The sequence below is a fragment of the Nematolebias whitei genome, chromosome 4, assembly GCF_014905685.2.
Source record: "Nematolebias whitei isolate Nwh7 chromosome 4, NemWhi1, whole genome shotgun sequence".
In the NCBI taxonomy this organism is placed as follows: domain Eukaryota; kingdom Metazoa; phylum Chordata; class Actinopteri; order Cyprinodontiformes; family Rivulidae; genus Nematolebias; species Nematolebias whitei.
The window spans coordinates 19065867-19092390 of NC_056501.1; the positions used below are offsets into that span (position 1 = coordinate 19065867).

Consider the following 26524-nt stretch of genomic DNA (forward strand, 5'->3'; position numbering starts at 1 on the left):
TCAGCTGTAGCCATTTTGGTATTAGTCAAGTCAGTCAAGTCAAATTTATTTATATAGCACATTTAAAACAGTAACCGTTATCAAAGTGCTTAACAAAAAAGATCACAGCATCAAATAAAAATAGCAAGATATAATTACAGCATCAGGAATAAAAGCATAAAAACACCAGACATAATTAGAAACAATGAGAACACTAAATCAAATCAGCCCGAGTTAGATGTCAAGGAATAAAAGCAAAAGGCATGAACACAATCAGCCACAATGAAATACCAAATCAGATCACACTGTGTTAAATGCCACTGAGTACAGGTGTGTTTTGAGGAGAGATTTAAAAGAGACTGAAGTGGCCTGTCAAATGGCGATGGGCAGATTGTTCGAGTCCCATGACTGAAAACACCCGATCATTACTCAAGGTCAGTTGGCTGTGGCAGCCATCTTGAATCCAGTCGACTCCAAAACTCAATTAGATGTAGAGGTACATCCAACAATCACTTTCTGCAAGTTTTATTAAAATTCCTGCAGTGGTTAAAGAAATATTTTGCTAACAGACACATGCGGGACACAGATGAAAACGTTATTGCGGATTATGGTGGACTCTTTGCTTTGAATACAGGTTTTCACTTCCAGGGTCCAAGTCAGGATGAGGACACAAATCCCCATGTTTAATCCCACCTCTTTTCTTCCAGCTCTACACTTTGCTGCTTTCCTCCTCATCTTTCTCCTCCTTCTTTTTCTCTGGAGGAGAAATAAACTGTCTGTTTCTGAAAGGCTCCGTGGGACAAACTTCATCAGATTTGCAGCGAGACCTCCTTAAAAGTCCTCCTCCTTCCCGTCTGACCTTGGCCTCCCTTCTTAGTCGCTTCACCTCGCGTCTTTCTCTGCGCCTTTCAGGCCACGTCTTCCTCCTTCCGCTTGCCTCCTGCTTTTTTCTACTCCTCCCGTTTTTCTCACCATAATCCTCCGCTTTTGCAGGACAGGATCCAGCACTCACAAGATCTTAAAAAAAAACAACACATTAATATTGAACTTTCCTAATTATTATTGAAAGATTCTTAGTTAACCATAATTAAATCACAAATCATGCCATTATGACGAGTTAAAAATAATTAGTTTTGGATCGTCACACTGCATATTCTACATTAAAACCAACTTTTGTCACCTTTAGTTCCTGTGTGCGTTCTGGTACCACGCTGCAGAAGGTCCTCCACCGTGTCATAGTGGCAGACGTAAGGCAGAGAATGAAAGGTGCCACTGATCATCCTCCTCATTGTGCATTCCTGACACAAAGATTCAGACCCAGAGAAGGCAGAGAATTACACTCAAAAAATATATAGAGAAAGTGAAAAGAGGGTGAAATAAGGAGGGAAGTGGTTATTATTCATTACTTACATAGCCATAATGTCCTCTTTTAGAGCAGTTGTAACAATGAGCACGAGTACGCTTCTGTTTGAAACTGCAGACAGTTCTTGGCTTGAATGGAACCTCTGAACTCACCTGAAAACAAACGTCAGAGCTCGTTTAAAAAGTAGCAAATTAACCTTTGTGGATTTTCTCTATGTAAATTTTATCATACGTCCATAAATCCAGATTGAAAATCACAAATGATTAACTGTCCGAGCCACCAGGCTTGTCCTTGTGTCTACTCAGACCTGGAACTAACATCTGTCCTAAGCAATCTGATCACATCTGGATGGCACTAAATACAGGCGTGAACGCTCTCGGTATACATCAACACTGTTTTCAGTGAGACCGACCTCCAGAGGAGTTCTGCTTAGGCCTGTCGCGATAAACAATAAATCAATTAATCGCATGATAAATGAAAATTATCAACCTCATTTTCATTTATCGGCTTTATTGTTTCTTCTTCTCTCGTTCTACTGAAGACACTGGATGACAAAAATCTCAACTCGGGTGCTCTTCACTGACCCCTCCATTTCTCTTTAAAATCTGTTTTAATCGTCCAAAATCACATTTTTGGATCGTTAAAAGCAGCTAAGATGAGAAGCTAAGCTACGAGCTAAGTCAACAGGCCAACCTCGGGGTGGGGTGTGGGGGGGATCTCCCGTCTTGTCAAAGCTCCAAAATTCACGGTTGAAACCCGTGCCTTCATCTAAAAACTTGTTTTTCTCTGAAAAAAGAAGCTGAGAACTTGTTTACTGATTTTTTTATAACAAGCTTTGTTTGACAAATGCTATGCTAAAGAGCTCAAACCACACCAAGCGTCCGCCATTTTGAGAACAGAAACAAAAAAGGAAAGAGAGACAGCCCATGTCACATCAAGGGGCCTTCCTCCCATTTTTCTTAAAGAGGCACGCTTCTCACTCCCTCACTATCTAGCCTTCGATTCAGTCTTATACTGTCGCCCAGTGGTCAAAACAGGTACTACACACAAAAGTTAATCACTTCTTCTTAATTTTGACAATTACTAATTATTGTCAAATTTCAAACAATATTATCGTTTATCGCAATAATTTCTGAGACAATTAATCACCCAGCAAAATTTGCTATCATGACAGGCCTAGTTCTGGTTACTTTTACTTAAGTGGTCTGAATGTGAATCCTTCTGAGACCCACAGCAGAACCAGACCCAGTGACAGATTGTTTTCTTGGGTTGGCAAAGGTGGGGCATGATGTTTCAGAAGGTGTTGTTTTTGGTTGTTGAATGAATTCACGTTATTTGTCCATGCATATAAGTTGCACTAACTAATGCTACTCAAAGACCACCTTGAAACCATCTCTGCCACTGATGAAACTTCCTGGTCCAGTTGGTGGGTGAAACCATTCTAAAACTCAAGAGATGTGTGTGAGAAGTTCAAACAGGTACGTGTCGATAAAGACGGAAGCTCTGTGCAGATGCTTATGACTTTGGAAATTTCATAAAAATATACACAAATATATTAACTAGCTTAAATAAGGTGGAAAGTCAGGTGGCAAGCTTGTGTTTTAGTGAAAACAGTCACTCTGTGCCACCCCATAGAACCGCCCCCAACGAGATCCTACAACAATAACAGATTAAAAATTTTTTTTAAAAGCTCCGTTGCAGGCTAATTAAAGAGGATTAAACACCAATTATTGTGAATATTCTGAAGATACTTTTAAAAATGTATTTTCAGGCATAAAGTTTTCCACAAATCAAAATAAAAACGCCATTTTGTCAATGTTTAGTCACCATATGAGTAATTTCTCTTTAGTTAAAAGTTTGTTCTGTTTTTCGAACTGATTGCACTCAATGTGGTTATTGTATAATAAAATGTACCACCAATCACAGAAAAATCTGAGCAGCATTATGTCGTAAATGTTCACCTGCTGCAGCGGTGACGATGCGCTGTGGTTACAGTCACAGTGCAGCTGTGAAGAAATGTAAAACAGCTAATGGGTCCACTTTACTGCGGTGGAGTTTTATAGGTTAAATTCTTCAGTCTTTGCTCTGACACAAATCGTTTTATGCTCATTTACATATTTCATATTATTCCTGCAATATCATTAAAAGTCGTGTATGCTAAATTACTCCACAAAAGTCCAACTCGGGTGAATCTGAACTTTGTCCAATTATTAATATAGAGCAGATGTATTTGTACTTTTAGAGAAGCATCAGTAAACCTGCTCATGTCCTGTTTGTTGCTCAACAACAACGTGGCATGGCTTTTTCTTGTTTATTTGAATGTTCAACAGGTACCTGAGGTTGGTTTCCTCCACATGCATTTTAACACCAGGTGTGAGCACAACGTACTTAAAGCTGTTCGTGTGAGACTAATCCGTCCATACTGGTGCCAGGGTCGAACAGAGCCTGAGATTTTATCATGTCATTGTTCGATCTGTGACCCGATTACGGTCTTGAAAGAAGCTAAGACAAAGAGTACAAAAAAAACAACTTACTGTCAAGTGATATTGTCTCCATGTATCTGGACAGGCCTGCAGAAAACAAGAGGAAGAATAATTTTTCCTTTGAGAATCGCACAGAAACAAACTTGGTGCAGTTTCACTGAAGATAAGAAGTTCTTTGCAGAACAGCGCTTCATAAACTGGGCTCACTAAGACTTCTGAGACTGCAGAACCTGTCAAAAAAAACTGACACACTTCTTCAGCACGAACTCAGACAGTCAAATCAGCTTGTTCTGGAAACCGACGGCTGACTCACATCTGTCAGGTGGCCCATTGTCCCACAGCGCTGGCAGTGCTGGTTCCATACCGGAGGCACTCTGCACGGGTCGAGGCCATGCGAAGGTAATCCACAGTGAGGGCACGGACGACCTGGACAGTCCCTCTGGATGTGTCCCCGGATGCCACAAAGGACACAAGCAGGACTTTTCTGTTGAAAGACAAAGTTGTAATAATGATTATAATATGATAATAATGTTGGTTGTTATAATTTTGTCTGCAGCAGCTTACAGGGATGAGTTTTTTGTACCTTTCGAGAGGTGCAATGTTTAGCAAAATGTCCCGCCTTCTTGCAAATGTAACAGATCGACGAGCGACCAGGGATGAAATAGCGAAAGGCCAAAGACTCAGCAGTACCATACTAAACATAATGAGAAAAAAACATTTTTAAAAACAATCACGGTACAGTTTTAAACAAGACAATATTTTACACACATTTCCTTTCAATCTTTTGCTAAGGTGAAGTGGAAACGTTTTTTTTTTTTTTTTATTTAATACTGGTTATCAAAAGTTACCTTATCTTTATCTGATATGGCCCAGATGTCTGGTACCGATTTCTCATCTGACATGTCTGTGAAAGAAAATACAGTCAATTACAAGATGTAACTAAAGTACTTGATTATAAATGTAGGCTAATATTTTTGTTTCCTAAGAAAGGCAAACGAGTATGGTTTTTTTTCTAACCCCAACACCAAAATAACCAAAATTGCATGCAACGTTATTTTCAAGGTTTGACCAAAACTTCATCATAAAATTATCTAAGTCCAAACGTCAGACATAAAATGAAGGCGGGTCCTTCAAGAATGTTTTGCAATTTTATTTTGTAAAGTTTTCTTATACATAAATCTTATACCTCGCTGAGATTTGATAGCATATTTTTGAATTTTTCTTTAATAAACTCTTCTTTTCCTTTTACATAAGAGAAATAACGCAAAGATCATCACACAGATGTTGATTTTGTTGCATGATCTAACCTTTAGCTCCAAACTCGTCTTCAGAGCTGCTCCAGTAATGTTGATTAAGCAGGATGTTAGAGTCCTCCTGTTCCTCTCCTCCCAGGATCATCCAGTCCTCTATGGACTGGTTACTGTCCTCCTCCTCTTCCTGTAAATCATCACTGGAGACACTACTGATGTTCTGCTGTGTCTTTCCAGAAGAGATGGGGAAGGTCAGGAGGAGAGGAGGGGAGCTCTCCCTGACCTGTGCACTTTGTTTACTGCTGTTTTTGTGTCGTTTCCGAGAGTCATAATTAAACTCTTCCTCCCAGTCTGAAACCCCATCGTCCTCAATGAAGAAAAAATCTTCTTTGGTCCATTCTATATCGTGAACTTGATTTTTCTTCATGATGGGAGTTTGACACAACCTGAAGCTGAACAGCGGCACCCAGCGGCAACTGTCTGTAATGCAGCTAAACTGCGGCGTTTAATTATTCATTTACACGAGCACTTTTAAACGAACAGATCATCATAGGCTGTGTTTCAAAAGCATTTTCATAAAAAAAATTAGAGTAGTTTCGTAAAAAAATTCATTATATAGTAAAGCTTCACATGGTGCTATTGCAGAGATAGCATGCCATGCTAGCTAAACGCGACACACCACTAAGTTAAATAACTTTTTTCATAGAGAAACGCTTTTCCATAGTGCACGGTTATAATTTCGAGTTTGTCCTCAGCATTATAGATTATATTACAAAGACAACGCTCCCTTCACGAAGCGTAGACATAAGTTACCGTGTTTACTTGTGGCTGTGGTGGTTGAAGCGCTTACCCGGCGTTTCGACGCAACACCGGAGGAAAAAAAAAAAAGTTGGACAACAAAAAATGAACTCTGCGTTCAAAAACATCTCGTCCCGAATGGGACATAAAAAAAAAAGCGCACGTTTTTTTTTACAGTACACGTTGTATATTGATCACACCAAGTCAAAAATATTTTGTGGTTGACATTACATTTACTTAAAAGAGCAACATTTTTAATTTGTTTAAAAAAAAAATCTAATTTTTACTTTTTATATTTCGAGCAAACACGTTTCTGAGTGGTATAAGTGATTTAATTTTTTTTTTTACAAAAAATTCATACAAAAGGTTCATGTAATTTAAAACCTGATTTGTTACTAACTTTCAAAAGCTTCAAACAGCAGATATTTTTGATTTATGCTGTAATATATCAGCTGTAGATGGATCTAAACCTGTGAATTCTTACACTGCTTCAGTACCTTTTAAGTTATTCCAGCAATAATTGGAACTAGTTCTAAATTATTACCAGTTAAATATATTGCTTTATGCACTAAATGTTATCAATTTAGTCAATAGATAAGCTAACCTGTTTTTATAATTAAACATTCAGACTAAATTATGAGCAGTGCAAGTCATGTTTTGCAGGAGCCTGAACGCCCCCTCCTTGTTTTTACTCGTACAATAAACCAAGCAGCTCCTCCTCTGAGTGTTCAGACTCCTGCAGATGCTCAGGTGTTAGCAGATCCAAAGTTACCTGTAACTTTTTTTTTTCTGTCTTTAATTCATTTTCACAGTTAAATCTTTACGGATTTGGATTAAATGTTTGCCAAATGTAACGATGTAGTTTAAACAAGCCGGACACTTTTTTTTTTTTTATTATTATTTTATTTAAAGTCGGAGGTTTATGATGGAACTGGACCTGAACCTGGTTCCGCTCGCGGTTCTGCGCAGTAAGTATTAAACCCGATCTCAGTCCATTAAAAGTGGTTCTGCGGCTTTCTGAACCGGGTCTCGCCGTTCAGGACACGGAGGGGTGAACCAGCTCGGCGGGGTCTTCATCAACGGCCGACCCTTACCGCACGAGCTGAGGCAGCGCATCGTGGAGCTCGCGCAGCTCGGCGCGCGTCCCTGCGACATCTCACGGCGCCTGCGCGTCAGCCACGGCTGCGTCAGTAAAATCCTGCACAGGTGAAACCAATTAGTCCTTTAATCAGGCCGAGCCGCACAGGTGTGTCTGCAGGGGAGCAGCTTTGAAACCACTGGAAGCATTTATATTTCTCCTTTAAAAATCGTTGCAGGAAAATTACAGATTCACAGATATGCAACTCCTCTTTTTTGAGGCGGTCATCTTTTAACAAGAGAGTCGGAGGTTCGATTCCCATGTGTCCCTGCACGGGCACGACACTGAACGCCTCATGTCTCGTGTGCTCCATCATCATATGAATGTGATTTAAATCACTGATTGGGCTCTATACACTGATTTACTCAGTAGAGGACTGTTTTTTTAAGGTTCTACCTCAGATTTCTGCACAATAACTTAAATCAAGTGGAAGAGTGGGATGGATGGTGACAAACAATCATACATCTTTAAATGTTTATAGGTTATTCTGAAACAACTTGTTTTTTTAGGTTTATTTTATTTATGAAAGTTCACATTCAGAAAGTGCAACATTTTGTTGCTCTTGGAGTTCTTACTGTTTTATCTTAGTTTCATTAAAGCTCACAGACATGCGACCAAATTAATAATAATTATAATAAATAAAGGTGCATCCTTTCTTTCACGTGAGATTTAGACTATATGTTGAGAAATAAAATAAAGACACGCGTCTAAAAACATGTCCATATTTAGTCGCCACAGTTTTTATAAAGTTTTCACTATTTTTCTGTTTCATAAAGAATAAAATAGTCATTGAATATAAATATGGAAAATGTATTTTTATGCCCTTTTTGTTTATTTTTAAACTAGTATTTAAAATGTTTGATTATTTACAGAACATTGGAAGATGACTGTTTTCAAAACCACAAGCTGATTTTTTTTCACATTAGTTGACTTTCTTTTCTTTGTTTATATGATTTTTGTCTTTTCTTCAAACTATTTTAATTCAAACTCCAAGCTAACCAGTAGAGTAGCTGTGCAGACTCAACACACAAGCAAATCCCCTTCCCTCCCCTTATTTCCAAGGATCAGCTCTGTTGGACGGTTTCACAGTCGAGATGTTTTGGTTGCAGGCACAAAGGTGTGAAATGTGTGAAACTGGTTGGTGATTATCAAAACGGTGTCAAATGGTGGGAAACCTCTGGAAAAACGTGTTAAGTGCAGATGGCTTTCTTCAGACTTCTCTCAAACCATCTTCTCCGTCCAGTCCTCAGTTTACGTTGTCCAACAGCTGATAATTTGATTTAATGACGTAAACTGAAGGCTGCAGCAGCCTCAGGTCACATGTCTATCTGTCCCGTGTGTTTGCTCAGGTACAACGAGACGGGAAGCGTCCGCCCAGGGCTCATCGGGGGTTCTAAACCCAAAGTGGCCACGCCCACAGTGGTGCAAAAGATCCTGCAGCTGAAACACAACTACCCCAACATGTTCGCCTGGGAGATCCGAGACAGGCTGGTGCTGGAGCGAGTGTGTGATGATGACAACGTGCCCAGCATAAGCTCGGTCAACAGGTACGAGTTACCCTGTGCATATGTGCGCGTGTGAGACGTCACAAATCTGTAAAATGAGTCTGTCTTTGCAGGATCATCAGGAACAAAATCCAGTGCAAGTCTTGTGAAGTTAGTGAGTATATTTCCTTTTAGTCCTACTTTTCCTCACGAGTTTTCCTCTCACTAACACTTCATGACCTCTGACTCTTTAGCATCCTCCGTTTCCATGGAAACACACTGTTCCTCCGAGTCCAGGTTTTCAATAAGTGGGATTCTGGGAATTAGGAAGTACGTCAAACACAAAGAAGGTGAGAGTCAGCAGGAATACTGTGTTCACATTGTGTTTACTCCAAACATATACACACAAACACTGCCTTCAGAGCCAGGTGATGTACAAATATCAGTAAGTGCGCAGAAAGGAGGGGAAATGCATTTGGATTCAAAAGTTTAATGTTCTCTCAGACAGTTTTAATACTTTTCCACTCGTCTCTTTTTAGAAATATCTATCGTCAAAACAAGAAAAATGCTTCTTTTTTTATATATATAGTTTGCCCATTGTTCCCATCGCCTTTATCTGCCTCCCGACTTCCTGTGTTTCCAAACTAAATGAGACCTTTCCCTGCAGATGAAACTTGTCAGTGCAATTTTTATTTTTATTTTTTTTCTGGAGCAGACTGCATTCGGTTCTCCAGGCCTCAGAGCAGACAGATGTGTAAGACTCTGGTCCTGTGTTAATATGAGACCTGCTTGGACCATCTCCACAGCAGGAGGTCCACCTCGCCTCCGCAGGCCTCCGTCCTCTCAGCCAGCAAGCTCCCTCCTCCTCCCCGCCTCAGCCTGTAATCACAGGCCTGCTTACACCTCCACCCGTCCATCATGGAAGGCATTAGAGCAGGCGGCTGTAAAGAAAAATACACGTAGTTACCCACAGAAGCGCTCCCCGGCGTGTGGGCTGGTTTATCATCGTTCTAATTGGAACAAATCGACACGGAGGTGAGAAGACAAGTGAATCTGCTCTACAGCGGTTTTGTTTTCCAGGAGGGGACTTTTCCTGCCGTGAACGCCACGACCAGCAGCGTTCTTGCTCCGCTATGCTGGAACAGTTTGGCCCCGGCCTGACCTTTCACCCCCGGCTGCAGGCCGATTATAACTCAGACCTGTCAGGTGAGTCCACGTCGGTGTGCGATGGCGTGTGTTTCATTAAAAATATTGTCTCTGATGTGAATTTCTTCTTCTTCTTCAGGACCTTCAGGTGACAACTGAAGAATGAAAATCAACTTGTCCAACGTCGAGATAAAACGGGACAAAAGGTTTAAATTAAAAACCGAGCACTGACGGAATGCATGTTGCTCCGCCGCATTTCATGTCGGTTTTAAACTAAAATCTTGTAATCATGAAACAAAACAAGTTCTACACAACCATTTTGTTCAAACCTCAAAAGAAAATTATTCTAATCTGAAAGATCTAGCAAGTTGTAAAGATATGGGATGAGTCTCAGCTACCACCGCGTCAAATTTTAGCTCAATGTCTGTGAACCTGACAGTTATAGCCATTTATGCTAACTAATGTTAATTAGCTATGGACGTCATCTTGTATAGGGTTGACTGCAAAAATTAATAAATTCTAGCTGTGCAGCCAAGAATCAATTTCTGAAAGTTTCATTACATTCTGTCCAGTTAGAGATATTTTGCTAACAGACAAACAGGGTCGACTCCAACAGTTAAGGCCCAAGTTTTGTTGTGCAACGTGTAGCCCTCAAAGTATGTGCTGTGAATGACCCTCAGCTACTACCATACAAGGTTTTAGGACAATATCTGATAAACTGATTGATCTGTAGACATCTTTGTGTGTTGGGACATTGCTGAGCTGTGGTGGCCATCTTGAATGGAATTGACTCCCTAAGTTAATCAGTTGTAGAGATCCATTCTATGATTAATTTGAGAGTTTTATTAAAATCCATGTAGTTGTTCATGAGACAATTTGCTAACAAGACACAAAAAATATCCACACACAGACAAAAACATTATTGCTATTTTGTTTTCGGCAGTAGGCGATAATAGCTTACCTCTCTTACAAGAATTTATTTAAATTATTTGCACCAAGAAAACAAACGTAGTTATCTGAGGGGCCCAATGATGGCTCATCGCTTCAGGATGTCCTTATCTCCAGTCCCTGTGGTCATTTTCTGCTCAGTCGGGGGCTGAGAGGTGGCTTCATTAGAAGCTCCATGATGGAGAACAGTGTTGTTTTCTCTGACGTTCCCTCAACGAAGAGGACTTTAAAAGAGAATGTCCGAGCTGCTGAGGGAACCGGCAGGGTCGAAGAACATCACATCAGTCCTGGGAGTTTTTTTTGCATAAAGTTTCCTCCCATTAAAATAAAAAATACAACCTATTTTATATTTATGTTTTTAACAGGGCATGAAAATCTATTTGTAGATGTGCTCTAATTTATGCTTTGAGTTAAACATGTTTTCCATTTTAACACTTAAAAATCTTAAAGCATCATCTTCTTCTTCTTTCGGATTTTCCCTCTTCAGAGGTCGCCACTACGAGTCATCCTCCTCTTCTCACTCTGTCCTCTTCATCCTCTGTCCTCACTCCAACTACCTCCATGTCCTCTCTAACTGCATCCATATATCTCCTCTTTGTCTTTTTCCTGGCAGCTGCATTTCTAACATCCTTCTACCAGTATACCCACTGTCCCTCCTCTGGACATGTCCAAACCATCTCAGTCTGGCCTCTCTAACTTTATCTCCCAGTTGTTCAACTTGTGCTGATGAGCTCATTCCTAATATTATCCATCCTTGTCACTCCTAAGGAGAACCTCAACATCTTCATTTCTGCTACTTCCAGTTCTTTCTCCTGTCTTTTTGTCAGTGCCACTGTCTCCAGACCATACAACATAGCTGGTCTCACCGCTGTCTTGTAAAATTTTCCTTTGACCTTTGCTGACACCTTTTTGTTGCAAATCACTCCTGAAACTTTTCTCCATCCACTCCATCCTGCCTGGACTCTCTTTTTCACCTCTTTACACTTTTTCCATTTTCTTGAACAGTGGGGCCCCCCAAGTACTTGAAGTCCTGCACCTTTGTGACCTCCTCCTCTTTCAAGCGATTACCTCCACCTCTCCAAGTTCTCTTCCACCTGTTCTCTGTTCTCACCACAGATCACGTCGTCTGCAAACATCATATTCCACAGGGATTCCTGCCTGATCACCTCTGTTAGTTGGTCCATCACCAGAGCAAACAAGAAGGGGCTCAGAGCCGATCCTTGATGCAATCCCACCTCCACCTTGAAGCAATCTGTCACACCTACAGCACACATACATGTCCTGTACCAGTCTAACATACTTCTCTGCCACTCCAGATTTCCTCATCCTATACCACACCTTCTCCCTCGGCACCCTTTCATATGCTTTTTCTAAATCCACAAAGTTCTTTCTGACCCTCTCTGTACTTCTCCATCAGCATCCTCAAAGCAAAGATGACATATGTAGTGCTCTTTCTTGGCATGAAACCAAACTGCTGCTCACAGTCACCTCTTGTCTAAGTCTAGCTTCCACAACTTTCTCCCAGATCTTCGTTGTTTGGCTCATTAACTTAATTCCCCTGTAGTTGCTACAACTCTGTACATCACCCTTGTTCTTAAAAATGAGCACCAGCACACTTCTTCTCCATTCCTCAGGCATTTTCTCACCCTCAAATATGCCATTGAATATTTGAGTCAAAACCCTCACTGTCATCTCTCTAAGACATTTCCAAACCTCCACTGGTATGTCATCAGGTCCTAATGCCTTCCCCATCTTCATTCTTTTCAGAGCTTTCTGAACTTCACCCTCACTAATCTTTCCCACTTCCTGGTCCACAGTTTCTATGACCCCTACTCTTCTTTCTCTTTCATTCTCTTCATTCATTAGCTCCTCAAAGTACTCCTTCCATCTTCCCATCACACTCTCCTCACTTGTTAGAACATTACCATTCCTATCTTTAACAAGCCTAACCTGCTGCACATCCTTTCCAGCCTGGTCCATCTGTCTTGTCAATCGGTACAAGTCCTTCTCGCCCTCTTGTGTCCAGCCTCCCATACAACTCATACGCCTTCTGTTTTGCCTTAGCTACCTCCCTGTTTGCTCTACCTTGCATCTCCTTATATTCCTGTCTCCTCTCTTCAGTCTTCTCACTGTCATATTTCTTCTTGGCTAACCTCTTTCTCTGAATAAAATTGAAAATACTCTCACTGTATGGATTTTATTTTAAACATTTAAAGTTTTATAAGGTCAAAAGAGAAGAGTTTAATATTTTTAAAGTTTGACAGTGTGTATAAGTGTGGTGTAATGTGGTCCTTCAAAGTAAGTCTGAATTTCTGAAGTGGAGATCTGGGGAAAGGTTCTGAGCAGCTAATATCTTACCCGTTTCAGTTTGCCTTCTGACAAAATCAGTTTGGAGAAATTGTTCAATTTTGACCGTTTGAACAAGCGAATGGCTTTGAGAACGAGGCCATGGCTAAAGTGGAACTAGTACTGGTCCTATTTGAAATAATGCATATCACCCGCCACCTTTAACCCCAGCATTTTAAACAAAGAGCATCTAATGCTGAAAAGGAACAAAGTTGTAGCCATTTAGGTCAAGCCTTGTAAACAACTTTGTGCTCAATTTAATAAAATATTGTAAGATGTTTGTGTTGAGGGTCATTCTCAGTTACTACCACACCAAAAGTAGTTCAATATTTGTGAGATTTATTTAATTACAGCCATTTCTGTGTTGGTTAAGGTTAAATAAGTGTGGCAGCCATCTTGAATTGGGTTAACTCTAAAAGCTATCAGCTGTACTTCCAGTGATTACTTTTTGAAAAGTGCATTAAATTCTAATATTTTGCTAACATTTATTTGAGCAGTTAATGCCAAAGTTTAAGATAGAATATTTCTAAATGTGTCACCTTTAGCATGTGTTTGGAGTGATGCTCAGCTACTACTGCACCAAATTTTAGCTTAAAATCTGTCAAATTTAGCTGAGTTGTAGCCATTCTTGTTTTTTTAATTTTTTTATGTTGGTTCAAATGTAGCGGCCATTGTAAAATGGGCTGACTCAAAAAGTTAAGCATTTGCATAAGTCCACCCAATTATTACTTTGAGTTTTGTTAAAAGCCGTCCACTTTTACCTTAAATATTTTGCTAACAGCCAAAGTTTGTGGCACAGTTTTAATCAAATATCTTGTGTGGTCTGTTATCGCTCAGATATGTGCTGGGGAGCAGGCTCAGCCATTACACCAAATTTTTGCTCAGTACCTCTAAAATGACAGTTAACGCCATTTTGTGCTTGATAAGCTTAGCTCTGGCAGCCATCTTGAATCACGTTTATTCCATAAGTTAATGTCTTGTACAAGTTCATCCACTGATAACTCTTTGAGACTTTCATTAAAGTTTTGTCCTTTGGTTCATGAGATATTTTGCTTACAAACACCTTTGGCTTTTCAGTTGGATAAGTTGTCACAGTTTGATCAGATGTTACTCTTATTTAAATTTTAAACTAAATTTGGGCATTTAAGGTACATTTTTGAGGACATTTTCAAATGTTCTGCAAACAGCAGAATGTTTTGTTTGATTTGGTGGATTTCCTGTTACCACCAGGTGTCTCTGGTATCTTGGGTGAATTTTATTTACCGTTTGTGGCGTCTGAAGGTTTGAACTGAGCTTTATGAGCTTCAATGAGGCACATTTTCAGATGGTATCAACACGTTTGGCTTTTGTAGATCAGGTTTAAAGTAGACCTGTTCAATATAGATGCAAGTATAGCTATAAATAATGTCACTTCATATTGATAAGATACTACAAGTAAAAGGTGTTTATTCATTAATCAAGCATTTCTAATAATCTGTCTTCTCAACTTCAGAACTTATCACTGTTAGACTTTTTGATTTGATGCCATGTACATAAATTAATAAGGAAATGTTTGAAATCTTTTCCAGGATGCTGTATGCATAAGTATTGCCTGTGTTTATGTATATTTGTTTGTTTATTTTTTTCATTATTGGTATTTTATGTGAACAAGTATATCCAAATTTAAAATAAAAATCTAGATTAAAGCTGATTAACTGGAATTTGTTTAGACAAAACGACCGATTTATTTTCTGATAGCATTTGTTTCATGTAAATGATTAATGGCGTTGTAACTTGAAAGGTGTGCGAGTGTGTGTGTATGTGTGTGTGTTTGTACATAACTACATGCTTTATTGCTCCTGGGTAGGTGGTGCAAAGCAGTCTGTGCTACGTTCTGCAGGTTCAAAGTACAAAAGCAGATATTTATTTTTTATTTTATTTTACACTAACTACTTCCTTATTCATAAATCAGTGCAGCGTTTCCTCATTCTCTCACACAGCAGCTCTCGGACTGAAAGAAAGCTCATCGAAGGCTTACGGGTCAGTGATGAATTAAGAAAATATATCAGCCTCTAAAGAGACACAGAGAAGCTCAGAAGTTTCCCAGGACTCAGCTGAGTGAAACAAACTGCACTACAAAAGTTTAGGTCTGGAAGTTTGACAAAGAACTGGATCATGGCTGTGCACCAAAGAGTTGTCCACAAGAGGAGGGAGACCATCACAGCTCTGCCCCTTTACTACTCTGGACGTCTGCTGAAGAAAGGCTCCAAAGAGAAGGTAACAACAAAAATCCTTCAGTCATTAAAGCCAAAATGTAACTGCTTTTAAAAAATGTGTAAACCATTAAACTAAAGAACCTGCATTTCCTGCTAAAATGAATGGAAAGCTGATTGACTGATGGACTTTACTAGATAAGTTAAAACTGAGTTGTTTAAGCTAAAAAAAAAAACATGTTAAAAACCTAAAGTGGCAAAAGGCTATAACGAAAAACTAAAAGTAAAATACTGTAGCTAGAAACAAAAAGTAGGAAAAGGTTAGTTATCTGAACGCTTTCTTTCTTTTGTTGAGACATTTCGTCCTTCATCCAAAGGACTTCATCAGTCTGAGGAGCCACAACAAACTCAGTCCCACAGGCAGCACACTCACAGAGAGGGCAAACTGGTGATAAGATGGTTTCTGGGGCCTGCCCTCTCCTCTGTGGACTCCTCTGAGGCAGCCACGGCCAAAGTGGTTCAAAACATCAAACTTCGTGCTCAATAATCCAGGTAGAAAATCCAACAAAGTTCAGTCAGGTCATCTGGACGGTTTCTTTTTTTTTTTTTTTTTTTAGATGAAGGATGAAATTTCTCCAAAAAAAAAAAAAAAAAGAAACCATCCAGATGACCAAACTGAACTTTGATGGATTTTTTACCTGATTACTGAGCATGAACTTTGATAGCAAAAGGCTAGTTGAAAGCTAAAAGTAGCAGAAAATTATATATATCATATGATCATATATACATGTATATATATATATATATATATATATATATATATATATGATCTAAAAATTTTAGAACAATGGCTGAAAGGTAAAATTAGCATAAGAAGCTAAAAACTGAGTATGATTACTATAGCACATTTCTAGCTAAATGCCGGAAGTTGACACCTAGAAGCTAAATATAGCAGCATTCTTTTAAAAAGCAGCAAAAGTTAGATTAAACAAAAAGTTTAAAAAAAAAAAGCTAGTTAAGGTAGCAAAAGGCTACCTAAAAGTTAAAAGTAGCAAAATGCTACTTAAAAGCAGCAAGGGTTAAAAGGGTAAGTACAGCGAAATGTTAAAAGTAGCAAAAAGCTTGTTAAACGCTAAAAGGAGCAAAAGAAACTGAGACAGAAGATGATTTCAAAGAGAACAATGTTTTTTAAATGAACTGTGGAGGTCTCAGTGTGTTTCTATGGGAAGGAAACGTAAGTTTTGAATAGAAGAAAACAAACAAAAACCAAAAGTCATAGCACCTATCTCCTGAATGAGCCGAAACATTCGGCTCATTCAGGAGATAGGTGCTTGTGCAAGCTTGATTGCAAAAAAAAGACGCCACCAAACTGGTAAAGCAGTAGTGTGGTGCAGCATCATTTACACAATCTAAAAATAAAAAAACACATTCTCAGGTTTTGCTTGTAAACCTTTAAACAACCACTGAAGTGCAAATCATGCGTTGGATTTACTGTAAGCAGCTTGAAGCTGCACTTTGGAACCACAGCCATGAGCGGGAATTTACTTATTTTATTGCTTTGCCCTAATGCACAAAGGTGATCATTTGGTCCACATCAGCAACCCAAAATATTGTTTTATGACTTCCAGAACTTCGGAAATTTCTATGGAGAGCTGAGAGGAGCGACGCTGTTTCTGTACAACGATGACACTCAGGACACAGTAAGGAAACTGTCTCTAAAAATGTGTTCGAGGGTTGTTTGACGGTGAAAATCTGAAGCCAAATAAACCCAGCAGAGGACTAGAAGTCCTGCTGATATCACAGTGACTGTAAATGTGTGTGTGTATTTGTCAGTACACAGAGAGGCTGGACCTGGAGCAGCTGAGGTCCATGGAGTTAAAGTCTTTCTTTAAAAAGGGGGAACCACCTATTTTCACCCTGATTCTGCCTTCAGGGGAGATGCAGCTGAAGGTCTGTTGCAAACGGATTCCCTATTCTACATCAGCAGTCCCCAAAGTTTAACGAGATAAATTACTCTCTCGTTACATCTTTGTGTTTCTTGTTTGGTGACAGATGGATTGTGCTGATACAGGAGAGGAATGGAGGGGCTACATCCTGACGGTGGTCAAAGTAAGGAAACAAACAAAACAAGCATGAGGAATAACAGCAAGTTGTGGCTAATAAAGCAGAAATACCTCTAGGTAATGGCTTTAATCTGGAGAGCAGGCTGAACAAAGTACTTTAAATAATAAAATCCATCCATCCATCCATCCATTTTCTTTACCCGCTTATTCCATTTTGGGTCACGGGGGTCGCTGGTGCCCATGTCCAGCAATCACTGTGCGAGGGGCGGGGTACACCCTGGACGGGTCGCAAGTCCATCACAGGGCCACATAGAGACAAACGAGACAAACAACCATTCACTCTCTCACTCACACCTAGGGACAATTTAGAGTTACCAATCAGCCTAACATGCATGTTTTTGGTCTGTGGGAGGAAACCGGAGTACCCGGAGAAAACCCACGCATACACGGAGAGAACATGCAAACTCCACCCAGAAGGCCCCTGGACCGGGGTTTGAACCAAGGACCTGCTCGCTGAGAGGCAGCAGCTCTTAAATAATAAAATATATAATATAATAACAAATTGTAATAAGATATTATATTAACAAATGTTAACTGTGCAAAGCTCCAAACTAAAGCCAGCATTCTTGTTGTTCACTTGCTTTCTTTAGAGTTTTGATTTTAAATATCAAACATTTGTCGGTGAGTTACGTTCACACTATGAGCATATGTAAACACAATGTTTTTTATTTAGTTTTCAAAAAGTAGTTGCGTTTATCCAAATAACTAAAAGTAGAGAGCTTGACCTTGTCAAAAGAGAGCCTGTTTCAGTGTATGAACAGTGTTTTATATCTGTGATACAAATGCTTCCCAGTGCTTTGTAAAATTTTAAACTCACAAAGGCCTCCTTTATAAAACATTAATAAACCCTTTATACAACATTATTAAATCCTTTATTAAACATTATTAAATCCTTTATAAAGCATTATTAAATCCTTTATAAAGCATTATTAAATCCTTTATAAAGCATTATTAAATCATTTATAAAGCATTATTAAATCCTTTATAAAGCATTATTAATTCCTTTATAAAGCATTAAATCATTTACAAAGCATTAATAAATCCTTTATAAAGGTATTTGTTTTAAATATTTCCTAGAACGTATCTCTTGTGTAAGTTTTCAAAATAAATAATTCAGTTTGTATCATGTGAATTAAAAATAAACTAATATTTAGGTCAAATCTGTGACCATCTTACTCTGTGGTCTACTGTGAGAGTAAAGAGTAGATGGAAGAGAGCCTGGAGAGGTAGAGGGACGCTCTGGAGAGAAATGAAAAGTACGGAGGGGGATTTGGACATCTATCGAAGTCGTAGACTGTTCTCATAAAACATCAGGAAGAGGTCATGCGCTCATAAATGTGCCATAAAACTCGTTTTCCCAGCAGCAGACCATGACTTGCAACATTCTCTGGTGAGTCACAGGCCTGTCAGGTAACTCAAAGGATGTCTTCCTGCAGAAAGAGATTCCCAAAAAGCTGCAGCTGCTGCCCGGTCAGATGATGAAGCTGGAGGAGGTTCTGGCTCAGGAGAAAGAGAGGAACCCCCAGCTGACTCGGCCTCCCCTCCCACCCCGATCGAACAAGATGATGCCTAAAATCCCAACGATGCCTGAGTGAGTTCCACTTCCTGTCTTCACGTTACACTTTCACCAGCAGTGCAGTCATGTTTTTCCCCTCTCTTCATCCCCTGCAGCTGTTTCTTTGACGTGAGCCGACAGGAGGCCGAGAAGATGCTCGACGGGAGCCCGGAGAACGGGAGCATCATCCTGCGCCCGTCCGCCATTCCCAAGAACTACGCCCTGACCATCAGACAAAAGACCACCAGGTCTGATCCTCTATCCATACAAAACCTCCGGCAAATACAAACAGAGCTATTTGTATCTAGATTACACCAAGTGCACGCAGAAAAACTTCATAGATTAGAAATGTGTATTTTAATTTAGGACGATAATCATGACGTTTGTTGTGTTCCAGTGGTGTGTCCTTTAAGAACTACAGGGTGACCAACACAAACTTTGGCTACGTGATCGAGCTGGACACTCCGGTGAGTCCATTATTTTTGTTTTACAGTTTCAGAGGACCGCAGAACTCCATGCTCGGTTTTAAACTTGCCTGCTGGTTTGTAAAAGACGGAAATGAACGAAGTATTCAGACGCTCGTCCGACATCTGAAGTACATAAACAAAACAAAAAAAAAACTACTAAGTTAATACTCGGATGCCATAAAACACTAAAAAAAGTTTAAACGTGTGCCCCTCAGTACCTGCAGTTTTAAATACAAAGATGATTCATAAAATTAGATGTTTCTATCAGAATTTTAAAATAAAAGTATGGAGGATTTTTAGCCAGAAACAAATAAAATAAAATAAAAAAGCCTTATTTACTGGAACATATCAGACATCTAGAACTCAAGGGTCATTTTTCAAAGTCATCAAAAGCCATAAAGGATTAAAAAGGTAATCATTAACAATATGTGTACGGTAACTTTCAAAGATATTAACAGCGAGGAGATTTTACTCAGTAAATCCCAGCAAAATGCAGGGAAATAAAATAAACGAGTACAGCCAATATATTTATTTGTTCGAGCTTCAGTGAGGTAAAGCTGAAGGTTTATCTTACGCCACAAGTCATATTGACAGTTTACCAGTCCCAGTCTGAGCTTAGAGACGGTGACAAATTCGGCACCTGGTTTCCATAGCAACTGCCACACGAACTGGGACAAAGTTTCTTACAAATGAACTGTTTTAGTTTCTTTAAATTCAGTTAATTTCTATTATTTTTACATAACGCCAATTCAGAATACAAAGAATTTCAAGGTGCTGTTCCATCCACGTGCATTATAAAATGCAAATGTAGAAATGTGGCCAGTTTGTCCTCCAGCAGTCTAAGCCTATAGCAGCATAACTAAGGGATAGTTCAGGAAACCCAAACTAATCCTAACTATAGGATTGATCAAAAAGGAAAGTCTTAAACCTAATCTTAAAAGTAGACAATGTTTCCACAAGAGAGGAGCTTGATAACTAAAAGCTCTGCCTTCCTTTCTACTTTTAGAAACTTTAGGAACCACAAGTAAACCTGCAGTCTGAGAGCGAAGCGCTCCGTTAGGAAAATATGGAACAACATGATCTGTAGTTTAAGATGGAGCTAGGTTGTCGAGTGCTTCGCATGTTACAAGTGAGATTTTAAATTCTATTTTAAATATGATGGGGAGCCAATGGAAAGAAGCTAAAACCTGGAGAAATCTAGTCTCTCATCCGAACTCTAGCTGTTTTGGATCAACTGAAGTTTTTGACACTCAGATAATAAACAGTTACAACAGTCCAGCCTATAAGTGATAAATCCATAGACCAGTTTTTCTGCATCTTTTTTGGACAAGATGTTTCTAATCTTAGTGATATTGCACAGGTGAAGGAAAGCAGTTCTGGTAACTTTTTTTAAAGTGGGGGGTTAAAAGACATCCTAATCAAAAATGACACCAAGCTTTGTTACATTAGAACCAGAAGCCAAATTAATGCCATCCTGAAGAAGAGAAAGGCTGCAGTTTGTTCTTAAAATTATCAGGTCCAAAAACCATGATTTCTGCCTTTTCTGAGTTTAAACACAGAAAATTTAAAGTTATTTGGGTTTTATGCCTTTAAGACAATCTTGTAATCTAATTAACTGATTGGATTTGTCAGATTTTAAGGTTAAATATAATTGAGTATCATCAGCATAACAGTGAAAATGTATCCTGTGCTGTCTAAAAACGTGTACATTATAAAATAATATGTAAAGAGTGCTGGTCCAAGTACTGGACCCTGAGGAACACCATGACTAACCTTGACCTCCTGACTATATGAAGAAGAATCATAATTAATAGGAACAAACTGGAATCATCAGATAAATATGACTTAAACCACTTTAGAGCTCTTCCTGTAACTGTAATATCACATTTTGAGTTGTTCCACAGTTCATTATGATGCGTTTAATTTAATCCAAGTTGAGATTAAAATTTACGTCTGAGACCTCAATGCCTGAAATCAGATTTAACCGGAAGTTAACCCAGACTGATTCCAACAAAACCAGATTTCAAACATTGTCCTCATCATGACCCCTCCACTCTGCAGGTAACCGTCAACTCCCTGGACGAAGTGCTCAGTTACTTCATGGAGAAGACAGAGTACCGTTATTGTCCTTACGTTGACTCTCAGCCCTACGACACTTGCATCAGTGAGATGACGCCGTCTCTGAAAAACATCCAGGTGTAGCTCCGCAGCTCCTGACAGCTGTTTGTTTGTCTTCCTCAGTCACATCCCCACCTCCAAAGTGCATCAGCATCTCCTCGCCTTCACATAAAACTCTGCCCAGTGCTCAAGTGGCGCCGATGATGCCTTTACATTCCAAAGAAAAGTTCCACCTGCTTCCAGAGAAGGCTGATGAGGGAGAATACGTCATGCCAGACGATCACAGGCCCAACAACCTGTACTTAGGTGAATACTTTTGTTTTTATTATTTTTATTTTATTATTAATGTTTTTGTTACCGTTTTTTGTTTCCATGGGTTTTTTGCTCTTGTATGTATTTTGAAGTCCAATTACTTTTGCACAATTTGTACTATTTTAATCATTCATTAATAAAACTGTTCAGCTCATTCAGGAGACAGATACTACGTGTTTTTAGGTTTTGGCTACCATTCTGCTAAATGCAACATTTAAATATCCTTTTGCTATTTTAGTTTTGCAACATTTAGCTTATAGCTAGCCTTTTGCTACTTTTAGCTAGCCTTTTGCTACTTTTAGCGTTTAAATGTTTTGCTACTTTTAGTATTTAAATAGCCTTTTGCTCCTTTAAGCATTTAGCTAGCTGTTTGCTTATGTTAGCTTTTAGAAACAGTTCTGATAACTTAGTTTTTAGTAAATGTTCCAACTACTTTTAGTTTTAATTAGCCATTTGCTATATTTGTTACGTTTAGTTATCTATTATTTATTATTATCTGTTATCTAGTTTGTTCTTGCTAGTTTTTGCTATTTTTAACATTTAGATACTACTGTGATACATTTAGCTTTTATCTAGCTTTTTGCTAATTTATTCTTTTCTTACTTTTTTGCTACTTTTAGTTTCTAGCTAGCCTTTTGTTGCTGTTAGTTTTCCGCTACTTTTAGGTTTTAGCTGACCTTTTTTCTAGCATTTAATTTTTTTAGCTATTAGCTAGCCTTTTGAAACGTATCTAACCTTTTTCAACTTTTACTACTTTTAGCTTTTTCCTATTGTTTTACTCCTTTTTTAGATAGTGTTCTGCTTCGTTTAGCTTTAACAACTCCGTTTCAGCTTCTGCACATTTCAGCAGTCATTCAGCTCCCAGCATTTGTATTTTGGTATTTTTTTTACAACGTATTGCCTTTAGTTTGTCCTCTCAAGGTTCATGTAGCTAAAATGAAAAAGTAACTTGTTTTCTGTCTGTACTAGCTCAGCTGGACAGTGAGCTTCAAAAAGCTTTAAAAATAAGGCGAGAACACATCTACAGATCAATGGAAGCGGAGAAGGGTGCCATTTGTGACCAAGTCGTGAAACCTGCAAGGCATTGTGGAGCAGCTCAACAGCCGGAGACATGAAGCTCTCAGGTCTGAGGTTCGCCTGCGACTGACAGCTGAGAGCGTCAGTGCCACTGGACAAATTGTTTTAAGTGTTTGTTTTTTTCACGACTGCTCACAATTAAAAAAAAGCAACACAAAACAATTAGTCATGTAAACAAAGTTTATATGAAGTTTTTGTAATAAAAATGAAAATAACAGGACTGCTGGTCAGCATTTGGTGAAACTGAAACTTATTCAGGGACTACAACTGTCTCCATCCTACATTTGAAATCCAAGGATTCACTCTGTTAACTAGGAAGTTTTTTTCCTGATAAATCCTGAAAGGCGTCGAAGCAGCGGCGGCCCAAAGTTTCTATTTTGTTATAACCTAAGCAGAGAAAACGACCTACCTTTTTATGTATAAACTATACAGGAAGTGTAAAGAGAACCAAGTTCAAAACAAATGTTAAAGCTGCTGCCAGTGGCTCAATAGGGTCGCCATGGTAACCACACACTTGTGTCTGTCACTCCCTGACAGCAAATCTAAGAGAGGAAGACTGAAAACTAAGCCTCAAATAAATATTCCCTGTGCAAAAACTACGTCCGATCTTCAAAACTCTTCGTCTTGTAGCAGTGAGACACATCGGGTGAAATGAGACAAACTGATGCATAATAGTGTGACCGTTTATGAAGCATTCACATTATTATAATCAATGTTTCTTCCGTACATTATTCAGCATCTTTCTCATTCCACAATTTTTGTGCTATTTCAACAAATCATAAATCAAAATGTTCAGCTCTTTCAGGACAATCCTGCTATGACTTTGGTGTTGGTCCAACTTTAGCTTTTTTGATATATTTAACATATTCTGCTAGTTTTTCTTTCCATCGAAAATGAATTGAGTTCATTTTACATCAATTTCTGCAAGTTTCAGCTTTTTCTACTATTTCAGCTACTATTTGACCGTTTTATGCTAATTTTAGCTTTTTCAGCTAATTCCACATTTTTTGCAATAATTTAAACTTTTTCCAGCCTAATTCAGCAAAAATGTGCTCTCCACTTCCTTCTAGTAATTTAAGCTTCTTTCTTAGTTTTAGCTACTTTTCAGCTGATTTTTGCTAATTTCAGCTTTTTTGAGACAATTTCCATGTTTTGTTAATCTCTGCTTCTTTCAGCCTAATTGGGCAAATGTGTTATTTCTGCTTTTTATCTGCTAATTTAAGCTTGTTCTAACTTTTCAGCTAGACTTTTAGTATATTTTTAGCTAATTTCAGCGGTTTTCAGATAAATTTGTTTTTGTTAATTTCAGCTACTTTCAGCCCAATTACCAGTAACTTTTTATGCTAATTTCAGTTTGTTCCTTTCAGTTTTTTTCATCAAGTTGGAGCTTTTTATGCTCTTTCAGCTACTATTTAGCTCTTTTGATGCTAATTTTACCTTTATCAGCTAACTCCACATTTTCTGAGCTCATTTCAGCTCTTTATGCTTCCATCTGGTAGTTTTAAGCTTCTTTCTGCCTTTTCAGCTACCTTTCAGCTTTTTTTTTTTTTTTTGCCAATTTCAGCTTTTGTTTAGCTAATTTCCTAATTTGTGTGCTTATTTCTGCTTATTTGAACCTAATTGAGCAAATGTGTTCTTTCTGCTTTATTCTGCAAATTTACGCTTGTTCTTCCATTTCAGCACTTTTTTAAAGCTAGTTTCAGCTGTTTTTCAGCAAGTTCTACTGCAATAAGCATTCACACTGCATTTTTGCAGGAAATGCAATTTATCTGGTTTATTTATATACCAAATAAAGTTGAGGCAGTAAGAAGAGTTTATGAAAAAGATATGACAATGTTGGACTTTTCAGAAGTTAGTGACATCATCGACAGTCTGTTGAACATTTAAAGGAAAAATTTCCCCCAAAATTCATAAAACTTAAAATTGCAGTTGTGTAAAAACCAGAAAACATCAGCATGCCTGTTCAGGCGTGTGAAGTTCAGCTTCAAAAGTTAAAAGTTTCTGCTGTGAAGTCAGCCTGAAGTTTTTTCCTGTTTCACCAAAGCCTCTGATTGTCATCGTCATGTTTGTGATTTTTTTTATTTATTTGTGAACTACAAAAAGCCATTTGATGTAAAATGTATATGTTTATTTCAAAGCTGTGTGATGACACAGAAAACTTTTTTTTTAAACAAAATAAGGGTTTTAATTGATCAGTGCAACTTGTTATAGTTTTCAGTTAAGCTGCATTATTTTGCCTGTTTAATAAGAAGAGCTTTTAAAGCCTAAAAATATAAATTTGACAACTGTGACTCTGAGATGCTAAAATCTTTCAGAAAAAAAAAAAAAAAATACAGATTTAATTTTAAAAAAATTGGGAAAAAATAATTGTCATATTTTGTTGTGATGTTTTTGTTGGGTTTGAGTATTTTTAATTTTTTTTATTTATATTTATTATTATTTGCACCTTCTGCACTTTTTACTTTAATACAAAAGATCAAACATTTTATTCCGGCAGTGATTAATTATTATTTCTGGGGGGTTTTGAGTCACGACTGGGAGAAAAACAACAATTTCCAACAAACTTAAGTTTTGCTTTTAATTCGATTGTCATTTTAACGACGACTATATCCAGATTTATGTTCGTCTTAAAGAAATGTTTGGTTTTGATTCACAGCTTTTGTTTTAAACTGCATTTGATTGTTCCTCAGATTAAAGTTAGTCAAAAACACGAGCGTAAGTCAAGGTGATCTTTGTATGTTTTTTTATTTTCCACACTTAGGAGTAAAGCCAACATAAATGCTATAATCATGTTTTATAAGTTATTCCATTAAGTTTCATCACTGTTGTGGGTCTTATAAGTTTAAGGATCGTTCATCACTCAAAGACAGCAAGACTGTGAAAAATATTGAATAAAAAAGAAAAAACAAAGACTCCCTTCAGTCTCCTTGTTGTAGTGAACATTATGTCAGCGTTTCTGTGTCACATTTCTGTCCTCGCTCCTTTACAATCTGTGGTAGCAGCCTTTGTGTCAGAAAGACAAATAAAACATTTGTAATAATAATAATAATTTAACATTTTGGGACTGAAAAATAAAGCAGAATAAATTAAGGTGATTGTTCCTCTGTGTTACATTACTTCTCGGTGAGAGACAGCCGCAGGATCCTCTCCAGCTCCTCCTCTTCCTCCTTCCTCTTCCTAAGGAAAGGATGAAAGTTTGAGTTTAATCGATTCCTCGTTTAATGTTTCAACAAACATCTGGTCATGACAGAAAGTTTTTCTCAGGTTTTTCCTGTGTTTTTTTTTGGTGAACTTTGAAGTCTTTGCAGCACCTTAGTAGTTTATATATACTCAAAGTAATAATTTCATATTTTCATCACGTGGTATCTGGTGTTTGAACCAAATGTGTGGGTTTGTGTTCTTTAAGGCTGGAGGAGAAATAAGAGGCACGACTCAAAGGAAGTATAGTTTCTCGTGACGTATTAACCATCAGTGAAAATATAAAACTGCTTTTCTTCGTGTCTCAGATTTAGGATGGCGCCATGGATGGTCACCTCAGTGCTTCGCTCTTCTTTTTTTACAGGGTTTTGTGCATTTATTCACTTTGTTTTTCCTTCATTATCAGACAGACAGTCATTTCCAGTAATTAATGCTTAACTGCTGTGATTTTAATGTGCAATTAAAGCTTAGTTTCCAACAGTTTCTGTAGCAAATTTATGTTTATATTTATATTCAAATTCTTGTACAGAGTGCAAAACTAAAATTA

At 38.2% G+C, this 26524-nt stretch overlaps 4 protein-coding genes across 4 annotated transcripts in view; 2 read left to right on the forward strand and 2 right to left on the reverse strand.

Annotated features, from left to right (window-relative positions):
• Nucleotides 1-602: 602 nt before the first annotated feature.
• On the reverse strand, nucleotides 603-5503 carry LOC119408963 (zinc finger CCHC domain-containing protein 7). The gene is made up of 8 exons (XM_037675824.1): nucleotides 5133-5503; nucleotides 4674-4729; nucleotides 4409-4519; nucleotides 4139-4309; nucleotides 3877-3912; nucleotides 1390-1494; nucleotides 1160-1277; nucleotides 603-996 (listed from the first exon to the last, which is right to left on the reverse strand). The coding sequence occupies exons 1-8, from the start codon at nucleotides 5500-5502 to the stop codon at nucleotides 689-691; spliced, it is 1275 nt and encodes a 424-aa protein (XP_037531752.1). The 5' UTR covers nucleotide 5503; the 3' UTR covers nucleotides 603-688.
• A 1295-nt stretch (nucleotides 5504-6798) lies between these two features.
• Nucleotides 6799-9800, forward strand: LOC119408693 (paired box protein Pax-5-like). Its single transcript, XM_037675534.1, has 7 exons — nucleotides 6799-6841; nucleotides 6908-7079; nucleotides 8361-8558; nucleotides 8630-8670; nucleotides 8750-8845; nucleotides 9576-9701; nucleotides 9781-9800. Exons 1-7 carry the CDS (start codon nucleotides 6799-6801, stop codon nucleotides 9798-9800), a joined length of 696 nt encoding a protein of 231 aa, XP_037531462.1.
• A 5216-nt stretch (nucleotides 9801-15016) lies between these two features.
• On the forward strand, nucleotides 15017-22817 carry LOC119408694 (signal-transducing adaptor protein 1-like). Its single transcript, XM_037675535.1, has 10 exons — nucleotides 15017-15191; nucleotides 16756-16827; nucleotides 16961-17077; nucleotides 17180-17236; nucleotides 18687-18841; nucleotides 18922-19053; nucleotides 19203-19272; nucleotides 21334-21436; nucleotides 21514-21696; nucleotides 22672-22817. The coding sequence occupies exons 1-10, from the start codon at nucleotides 15090-15092 to the stop codon at nucleotides 22815-22817; spliced, it is 1137 nt and encodes a 378-aa protein (XP_037531463.1). The 5' UTR covers nucleotides 15017-15089.
• A 2893-nt stretch (nucleotides 22818-25710) lies between these two features.
• ankrd13d (ankyrin repeat domain 13 family, member D) overlaps nucleotides 25711-26524 on the reverse strand; it is a 14098-nt gene continuing 13284 nt past the window's right edge. The window contains exon 16 of the mRNA XM_037675826.1: nucleotides 25711-25956. Within this exon, the coding sequence (XP_037531754.1) occupies nucleotides 25893-25956 (64 nt within the window). The 3' untranslated portion in view covers nucleotides 25711-25892. The remainder of the gene's footprint in view (nucleotides 25957-26524) is intronic.

Excerpts from the sequence above, each read along its gene's own strand:
- LOC119408963 (XM_037675824.1), bottom strand. The coding sequence starts at position 5,502 with ATGAAGAAAAATCAAGTTCACGATATAGAATGGACCAAAGAAGATTTT. Across the intron at positions 4,730-5,132 it reads AGACGAGTTTGGAGCTAAAG|ACATGTCAGATGAGAAATCG; the intron begins GTTAGATCATGC and ends TTTCTTTCACAG. Across the intron at positions 1,278-1,389 it reads AAAGAGGACATTATGGCTAT|GAATGCACAATGAGGAGGAT; the intron begins GTAAGTAATGAA and ends TCTTTGTGTCAG.
- LOC119408693 (XM_037675534.1), top strand. The coding sequence starts at position 6,799 with ATGGAACTGGACCTGAACCTGGTTCCGCTCGCGGTTCTGCGCA. Across the intron at positions 6,842-6,907 it reads TCCGCTCGCGGTTCTGCGCA|GTTCAGGACACGGAGGGGTG; the intron begins GTAAGTATTAAA and ends CCGGGTCTCGCC. Across the intron at positions 8,559-8,629 it reads AGCATAAGCTCGGTCAACAG|GATCATCAGGAACAAAATCC; the intron begins GTACGAGTTACC and ends CTGTCTTTGCAG.
- LOC119408694 (XM_037675535.1), top strand. The coding sequence starts at position 15,090 with ATGGCTGTGCACCAAAGAGTTGTCCACAAGAGGAGGGAGACCATCACA. Across the intron at positions 15,192-16,755 it reads AGAAAGGCTCCAAAGAGAAG|AACTTCGGAAATTTCTATGG; the intron begins GTAACAACAAAA and ends TATGACTTCCAG. Across the intron at positions 19,054-19,202 it reads ATCAGACAAAAGACCACCAG|TGGTGTGTCCTTTAAGAACT; the intron begins GTCTGATCCTCT and ends GTTGTGTTCCAG.